At 36.8% G+C, this 9563-nt stretch overlaps 1 protein-coding gene across 1 annotated transcript; it reads left to right on the top strand.

The window, feature by feature from the left end:
* Positions 1-8373: 8373 nt before the first annotated feature.
* LOC138338599 (uncharacterized) lies at positions 8374-9137 on the top strand. Its single transcript, XM_069289577.1, has 3 exons — positions 8374-8433; positions 8475-8565; positions 8614-9137. The coding sequence occupies exons 1-3, from the start codon at positions 8374-8376 to the stop codon at positions 9135-9137; spliced, it is 675 nt and encodes a 224-aa protein (XP_069145678.1).
* Positions 9138-9563: the final 426 nt, after the last annotated feature.

Genomic DNA, 9563 nt, shown 5'->3' with positions numbered 1-9563 from the left:
ACTTGGTCATTTCTGCGTCCTTCTCGTCATTGGATGTTGTTGCCGTTGTCCGAATAACTGTACTACCTTGATAGTGGTAAATGTTATTATTTCTTTGAATTGCCTTCATTACCACAAGTGCACCAGAGCATATTCTCATCACGCCATTATTTGCAATGACTTTGAACCCCTTTGATTCTAGGTCTCCTACAGAAATGAGATTTTTCTTCAAATCTGGTACATATCGAACATCTTTTAATGTTCTACTTAATCCATCATGGTTCCTTAATCGGATTGAACCAACACCATATGCGGTAAGAGGATTATTGTTTGCAGTGTGAATAACTCCACATTCTCCTTCTTGTAAATCAATAAATCAGTCCCGATTGGGACACATATGATAACTACAAGCTGCATCCATCAACCATACATCAGATGATTTGGATTGATCTGTTATAACTAGCGAGTAATCAGAATCATCATAATCAGCCACATTTGAATCCATGACAGCCTTCCCATTATTTGGTTTGGCTTTGCTATTCAACTTTGGGCAGTCTTTCTTCCAATGCCCTTTCTCTCGGCAAAAGGCACATTCATCTTTGCTGAGTCTCGATCTTGACTTGGATCTCCCTTTCTTTGTTCTCATATGATTTTGAGAACGACCTCTCACAACTAGTGCTTCTGCTTCTCCGCCTTTTTATTTTTCTCTCTTTCTTTGTTCATAACTGTATAAGGCAGAACAAACTTCTTTGAGAGATACTTCACCATTTCCATGCAGTAGAGTCATTTCAAGATGCTCAAACTCATCGGGAAGTGAACTTAACAACATTAAGGCCATATCTCCATCCGTAAAATTCACGTCCATATTTCACAAATCTGTCACCAACTTATTAAAGCTGGTGATATGATCATTCATTGTGCAACCGGGAACATAAATGAAGCGTAACAGTCTTCTTTTCATGTAAAGTTTATTTTGACTGTTTTTGTTCAAGAATTTCTCCTCCAATGAATTCCATAATTTATTTGCAGATGTTTCCTTCGTGTATGGATACTTTTGTTCTCTTGCAAGGTAAGATCGAATGGTAACGCAAGCAACACGGTTGATAATCTTCCAATATTCTTCTCCTACACCGTCTGGTTTCTTTTCTTCAATGGCAATATCTAGCCCTTGTTGAAAAAGAACATCAAGGACCTCGCCTTGCCACATTCCGAAATGTCCTGACCCGTCAAAAATTTCGACTGCAAATTTCGCATTTGACACAATTCTTGTCATAAGCAAAGATGCCAATGATGATGTATTATTGACACTTGATGTGGACTCATCATTTTTCTTGTCTCCCATTTTACTACAAATACTATTTACTAGCTAACAATTCAAAGACCAAAGTAAATCTCTTTCTGATGTGGAAGTTCAGACTATGCTGCAACCACAGAGCATACTCAGATAATACCTTTGCTCTGATATCAATTGTTGCGGAAGCCGAATATACAGAGAGTGATGGAATCACAACTACTATATCTAAAGGTAGCTAATAAATAGTAAATGAGACAATAAGAGAAAGAACACCAGAAATTAACGAGGTTCGGCAAACTTTTATTTTCTTTTGCCTACTCCTCGGACACAACCAACCAATATTTATTTAACTCCAAAAGAGTACAAGTGAAATACTACAAGAGAGAAAGAAGAACAAATGCCTTAGGAGATGAGAAGGTAAGTTAGAGGTATTTTACAAATGAATTAGGAGCTACCTATTTATAGTAGTGAATTCTTCCTATTGATGTCATCCATGACATCACAATATGTCAAAATGTCAACATTTACCTTGTGAAATCAATTTATGGTTCACCTAAATTTCACCTACAAAAGTTGCTATCTTGACTTTTCTACCAATGAAGAATTATCCTCCTAACTACCATATCTTCTCACTAATCCATTTTTTGAATCTTGTCAAATTTAACATTCAAAATATTAGGAGATTCTAATTTCATAACTGTACTTTTACTAATATAAGTGTTCTACTGCAAAAACATTTTAATATTCACTCTTAAAAGATAAACAAATATCTAACTAATACATATAAAATAAAAGTAGAGAAACTAATAAGTGATACAAGGTTCAAAAGAATTTGAAATTCAAGTAAAGTAGTGACTTGCAAAAGAGTTATGAGTGTTGCAAATTAGAAAAAAGAAAAAGAATGATATATTTTTTCTTCGGGGAAGAGTAACACTATGTTTGGATCATTGTTATCAATTATATTATATTGTATCGTTATTATATCTACAATGTTTGTTTTGGTTGTTACTTAAAATGTATTGTATTGTATTGTTAAATTTGATTGTCACGTAACAATGAACTATTTTATGGAACAACCGATTTGTTATGTTGTCATTGTTACTTCATTTTTTTAATTATATCTTTATATAATATTTCAAAATATTATTTTATCTTTTACCTTAATTATTTAAATTTAGTCAAACTTTCTAACCTAAAATAATAAGAATATTATCATAAATTTATAAATTACAATACAATACAATGCGATACTACCAAATCAAACAAGTAAGTGCTATTAAACAACAACAAACTCAGTCTAGCCAAACATTATATCTACTATAAAATACAATACAATACATTATAAAACAACGGATAACAATGATCTAAACACAGTGTAAAAGTCTAAATGTTAAAAAAAATTGATAAGTATAATTTTTTTGTTTGATTTTTAATATATAATTCTTTATGTAAAAGCACAAAAATTATCGTATTTCTTTCCTGTTTTGTCACAACCCAAAAATGTACGTGATGACACTCGTCTTATACCACCAAGACAAGTTTGCCTAAAACTCAATCATTACAATAAAATGCGGAAATTTATGTTCAACTAAAAATACCCTTGAAATATGGTTGTCACATATACAAGCCTCTAAAGTATTACAATTGAGTCAAAAGAAAAATACAAGTCTCATATGATATTGTTTCTAGAGTAAAACAAGATCATAAATAGGAGTAAGAAGGTCTGCTGAAATGAAAAACAACTGCCTTAAAAATCTCCAAGAAGCCTCGAAATAGAAGAGAATGACAAGTACCACAAAAATTCAGGCTCGTAACCTACAAAAAATTGTAGAAGCAAGGGGTGAGTACCAAACCACACGTTACTCAGCATTTAAGCCTCTAAACACAAGCTAAGGGGATGAAATACGGGTACTCCTACCACCCCAATCGAACCTCCACAACTACAACCTGCATAAAAATTGTAACGATCCAAAAAAAAAGGAAAAAATAAATAAGAATAAATAGGTACTTAAGGTGATTTAATTATTAATTAAAAATCTGTAATTTTAAGGGCATAATGGTCCTTTCGCGTATTAATTAAAATAAACCAGATTTGTATTAATTTAATTTAAATTCTATTTGACTAAGTCTTGAATTTAGTCTCCTAATCGTAATAGTTCTCTCTCTCTCTCTCACACTTCTTAACTCTCTTTCTCTCTCTCTCTCTCACGTTCTCCATCTTTCTCACGTTATTCTGCCAAGCACAAAAAAACTAGAGAGTTCATCAACAGTTCTTCACACTTGAAGAACTCACATGAAATTTTAAGAAAAATAATGCAACCAAAAACATTAAGGCGAAGATAAGTTGTTCGTTGAGTGGTGTGGACGTTAAGGTAACTTGGACTAATTTTTGGAGAGAGTTTTGGGCAGAAAATTTTTCATTTGAACATCAATAAAGGTATGAGTTTCTCTCATGGAATTCTTTCTCCAAGAGTACTTTCTTTAGAACATTTTTTAAACTCTTGAAACTAAGGTTGTTCCCCTTCGTATGTCCTTGTCCTTAGCTCCCTAACGAATTTGTAGGAAGGGTATGTTGTGCTGCTAGTTTTGCATGAATGATGTGTTTAAATTAAATACGAATGTGTTTATCTGTGGAAAATAACGATAATGATCATCAAAACATGACCGAAAAAGTTGATGTATAGGGGTGTATAGGGCAGTGTTTTAGTAACTGTTTTGGGGTGTATAAGTTGTGTATTTTATGCGTGTAATGGGTGTACAATGTGATGTTCATTATAATGAAGTATAGTGAATTGAATAACCATCTTATATCTATTTAAACTTATGAAAAAAATGCACCTAAAAATGGTTGGAGAAGGACAAAAATTTCCAGATTTTTGTACCCTTCAAAAGTGTCAAATTCTGAGTTTTTAAATAAAATAAATTAAGTGAGGTCAATGTGAATCGGACCCAATACCTCACCTAGGAAAGAAACTGAAAAAAATTAAAACAAAAACATAAGGGGCTAGGGGGAATCAAAACCCCTTAGCTGCTGTCACGAGACACACACACACAAAAAAAGTAGCTGGGGGGATTCGAAATCGGGTGATGGAAGAGGAAGGAGGAAAATAACTAATTAGGTGAGTAGAAGGGATGCGTGGGATTCTAACCCACGACCTCCCAGTTCGCGCGAGGAAGAGGAAAAAAAGAAAAAAAAGGGCTGGGGGCGGGGATCGAACCCACGACCCCCAGTTCGTGAATAAAGAATGAAAAAGGGGCTGGGGGCGGGAATCGAACCACGACCCCCAGTACGCGGAAAAAAGAATAAAGGGGATGCGAGGCGTGGGGATCAAACCCACGACCTCAGCGCTGAGGAGGGGGGGGGCAAAATATTAAGGAGATAAAAGTGAGGTTGTGGGGATTCGAACCCACCACCACACAACCTACTCCTCTTCAGCGAAAATTAAAAGAAAATAAGGGGGCTATGGGGTTCGAACCCACAAACTCCCTATTGTAGGGGTTGTTGCTCGAACCCCCAACCTTTCGGTTAATTAATAGTAAAAATTAAAATAATTTATCCCTTCATGTGAATATTGAGATTTAAATTAGAATTCTAATTAAAATAGAAAATTAATTCTTTCATGTAAATATGGAGATTTAATTTAGAATTCTAATTAAAATATAGAAAATTAATTCTTTCATGTAAATATTGAGATTTAATTTAGAATTCTAATTAAAAATAGAAAGTTTATTCTTTCATGCAAATATGGAGATTTAATTTAGAGTTATAATTAAAATAGAAAATTAATTACTTCATGAAAATTTTAAGATTAAATTTAGAGTTCTAATGTTATGAATATTAAAAAATAAAATCATAAAAAAAATATATAAATGATATCCAAGTGATTCAAGATTTGGGTTCCCGTCCCCAAACTTCCGTATTGATACATAAGTCATACGTGAGCAAAATATTCAAGAATAATGCCATATACTTAGATAAAAAATCAAGATCTTGACATATATACAAGATACATAAGTCTTGTAATGCATAATCTTAGGAAACTAAGAATCACTTAACGAACTATAAATGAAGCTCCATGGCTTATATGTATAGACACATAAGTCTAACATACGTTCAAAAATAAGTGAACCTAAGATATACGTAATGGAATGAAGAAATGAACATTCACGTAATAAGAGGTGAGTAACTATGAAAAATAAAGGTGCTAATAATGAAGAATGTGGTGACAATCATGGTGTGAGGCTAATGTATATGATGAGAGCAATCTCAAATGACCCTAAGTAAATATTACCAATACGTACTTACCAAGGACAGTGTAAGATAATGAAGAGACTAGTCTCTATGAACACTAATGAAAATATTGAGTTTAAAACTCTTAATACAAATGATGAGATGAGAAATCTTATATTGAGGTATGATGTCCTCATACTAGAAGTCAGCTTCCATCATGTATGAGTTGAATGTAATGGAACTTTATACTTAGCACCGATAGACTAGCTATGAGTGGTGATGTCTTCTTTCGAGAAGGACAGAGGTTCATGTAACTCTCATGAGATGAGACTGTCCGGCTTGCCGGGTATGGGTCTCCATACATATCCTAGTCTTTGAACCTGTATTGCCACTATAAGGATCTGGCGGGGTTAAATTCCCATATACGCTAGCATGTTATTTAGTCACTTTGGCCGGTGATTCCACCTCTTTTCGGTGTGTGTGTGTGTGGGAAGGGGACACTGGATTTCATGATGCTCACATGATCTATGTCGGTTAAAGTTAAAGTTCCCAATGAATGAATGAGTCCAGCCTCAAATGAACCATATAAAGAAATGAATGATACCAAAAGTGTTAGGATAGGATAATAAAGAGGTGAGCTAGATTCAAGTAATGACATTAGGTTATTCCTGATCGTTGCACAGCAAACCCAATGAAGCAGACTCTGTGTTTGCTAAAGAAGGCTCTCTAGTTGAGGTCACATATGTTGAGCCCTCATTTTTGAAAGTCTTAAGGTCAAGTCTATGATAACAAGGTCTCATGGCATATGAAATAATAATATGAAATAAGCTATATGTTTTATGTTATGTGCTATATGAAGATATTATGTGTTGTGTGCCATACGATAACTATAATGATGCATGTCACTCTCATGGTATAACTTTCCCAATCTCAATTTGGCAAGTCCACTGAGTTGACTTCCAAAAATCATGTTGTTAGGAAAGAGCTATTCTTTCTCATGCATGTCCCTGGTGTGTTCTTGCATATACCCGTACTTAGTACAAGTGTGTACTAATTCCATACAAACATCTACTTATAGGTGCAGGCACAGGTGGACGGTAGAGCTACAGGTTACTTGTTGCAGCTATCCAGACGTCAGCTTTCATCTGGAGTTTGGTAGGTCCTCACGCTTTAGAGGATGCTACTGTGTTACATTCTAGCGTAGTTTTAGAGTTGAGCTAGTGGAGCATGTTCCACTAGCGTTTCTTTCTTGTTTTGGTTCAGACTTTGTATTAGTGCTATCTTGGCCGATATACAATTAATACTTAATGAATTATTTCTTTCAGTTGCTTATCTCTTAAATGTTAGATGGTTGATGATGAACGATTACGAAATATAAAGAATTTTTAGCAAGTATGATTAAAGAATAGATTTTTTTTTCAAATTTTCTGCTAAAATTACCCTATGTAAAGTAAGAATGACATAAGTAGGATTGTTTCGACCTCTGAGAGGTCAAAGACGTCGGTCTTGTCTGGGGTCTAGATTCTGAGCATGACAAAGTTGGTATCAGAGCATTAGGTTAAATTTCGAGAATAATGAGTTCACATCAACCACATTGAGTAGTTTCCAAGTCATGGTAGCGAAGTGCACCACTATCCTGGATTAGAGAATGCATAATGCTAGGAAAAGTTTCCCTTCTCTTGATCTTATCGTGCTTTTCCTAATGTTTGAATTTTTGGTGTTATGAACGTGTCTAACATCAATCCTTGTTGTTTTCAGAGAATGAACACTTGGAAGACTAAGGGTTTGAGGACGGGAGGAGCTGCAGCTAGGGGTAATCAGAATCCACCCCAGGCTCTAGCTGAAGGAGTGGCCATGCCGATTAACCCAACTGGGTTGACTGATGCGGAGGTGAGGGCATCTCTATCCCATATGGCACAGGCCATCATGATGCAGGCCCAAACTATGACTACCCAAGTTAACCGGTAGGATGTTCAGAGGGATAACCCACTGGTTCGCAGCATGCTGACAGCCTGCGAGATTTCACGAGGATGAATCCTCCTATAATCACAGGGGATACGACTTCAGAGGATCCTCAGGAGTTTATAGACGAGGTGCCTAAGATCCTGGTGGCCGTGGGGCCACTGATATTGAGAAGGCTGAGCTGGCTTCCTACCAGCTAAAGGATGTTGCACAGACTTGGTGCAAGATGTGGCAATATAGTCGTGTCCTAGGTGGAGTGCCAGTCACATGGGAGCTGTTCAAGACATCATTTTGGAAAGATTCTTCCCCAGAGAGATGAACGAGGCCAAGGTTGAGTAGTTCATCAACCTTAAACAAGGATCTATGACAGTCAGGGAGTATTCTCTGAAGTTTGTGAAGCTATCAAGGTATGTTACTTCCCTTGATGTTTAATAGCAAGAATGAGGAGAGTAGTTAGCTTTGTTGAAATTATCTAGGCATGCTACTTCTCTGGTTTTGAACAGCAGGGATGAGATGAGCAGATTCCTCACAGGAATCAATGGAGACCTGGAGGAGGAGTGTCGGTCTGCGATGCTCCATGATAATGTTGACCTTTCTAGGTTAATGGTTCATGTCCAGCAGGTAGAGGACAACCGCAAGAGGAAAGGTGTTCGTGAAATTAGGAGGCCTAGGCCTCAAGATCAGGCAGGTCTCAGCCATGGAGGCCATAGAAATATTTTGGCATCCGTGAGCAGCCCAATTCAAGAAGGGCAAGAGAGTTCTGGGAATTATAACACTCAAAGAAATACAACACCTAAAGGAGGCAGACCCGAACTCAAGAGGGGCAATGGAGGTGAGATGCAGCGTCCAAAGAATACTTGTGCTAAGAGTGTCCAAGCTCACAGTGGAGAATGCATATAGGGCACTAATGCCTGCTTCGATTGTGGTAAGAGTGGACACATGGTCAGAGACTGTCCCCAGAGCAGAGGTCAGGCTGGAGGTAATGCTCAGCCTAGGCCTACCCCATAGAGTGCAGCAGTAGTCGAGCCTCCCAAGAGGAATAGATTCTATGCCCTGAAAGGCAGGGAAGAGCAGGAGAAGTCTGCTGATGTGGTCACAGGTATGCTGCAAGTATTTTCAACTTCTGTCTATGCTTTACTTGATCCAGGGACTACGCTTTTCTTTGTGACTGCTCTGCTTGCCCTTACTTTTGAAATACTACCTGAAGTTCTGCATGATCATATAGTGGTTAGTATGCCTTTAGGAGAAAATGCAAGAACTGATAGGGTATACAAGAATTGCCCAATATTTGTGAGTGGCAAGACTATGTGTGCAAATTTGGTTGAGTTACCCATGCATGAGATTGATATTATTCTTGGCATGGATTTGCTTCACGGCTATTATGCTTGCTTGGACTGTCATAGTAGAGTGGTGAGGTTTTTCTTCTCTAATGAAGAAGAGTTAGTATGGGAGGGGTACAATCCGAATCGTCCTAACACCTTGATTGCAAATCTTAAGGCCAATAAAATGATGGCCAACGGGTTACTATGTCATCTTGTTAGTGTTAATGATTTAGCTCATGACGTTCCTTCCATAGACTCGGTGCCTGTAGTAAATGAATTCCTAGATGTGTTTCTGAAGATTTGCCTGGAGTCCCTCCCCTTCAAGAGATTGAATTTGGTATCAACTTAGAACCTGATACTAAACCAATCTCAATTCCTTATAGAATGGCTCCAGTAGAAATCAAAGAGCTGAAGCAGCAGTTAAAAGATCTCATTGATAAGGGTTTCATTCAGCCGAGCATACCCTCTTGGGGCGCTCCAATGTTGTTTGTAAAGAAGAAAGATGGGACCCTTAGAATGTGTATCGATTATCGGCAGCTCAACAAAGTTACTATAAAAAATAATTATCCACTTCCCAGAATTGATGATTTGTTCGATCATCTTCAAGGGTCTAGTTTCTTATCTAAGATTTATCTTTCTTCAGGGTATCATCAGCTTAGGGTTAGTGATGAGGATGTCCCAAAAATAGATTTTCGTACCCGTTATGGTCATTATGAGTTCTTGGTTATGTCATTTGGTCTCACGAATGCACCTGCTGCAGTTATGGATCTCATGA

Source organism: Solanum lycopersicum, chromosome 9 (genome assembly GCF_036512215.1).
Source record: "Solanum lycopersicum chromosome 9, SLM_r2.1".
Taxonomy (NCBI): domain Eukaryota; kingdom Viridiplantae; phylum Streptophyta; class Magnoliopsida; order Solanales; family Solanaceae; genus Solanum; species Solanum lycopersicum.
This window is presented reverse-complemented; position numbering and strand designations above follow the sequence as displayed.

Bases quoted from the DNA above. Each gene is read 5' to 3' on its own strand.
- LOC138338599 (XM_069289577.1), top strand. From the start codon at position 8,374: ATGCCTGCTTCGATTGTGGTAAGAGTGGACACATGGTCAGAGACTGTC. The intron at 8,434-8,474 runs GTCAGGCTGGAG...CCTACCCCATAG, and splicing joins AGACTGTCCCCAGAGCAGAG to AGTGCAGCAGTAGTCGAGCC. The intron at 8,566-8,613 runs GTATGCTGCAAG...TACTTGATCCAG, and splicing joins GTCTGCTGATGTGGTCACAG to GGACTACGCTTTTCTTTGTG.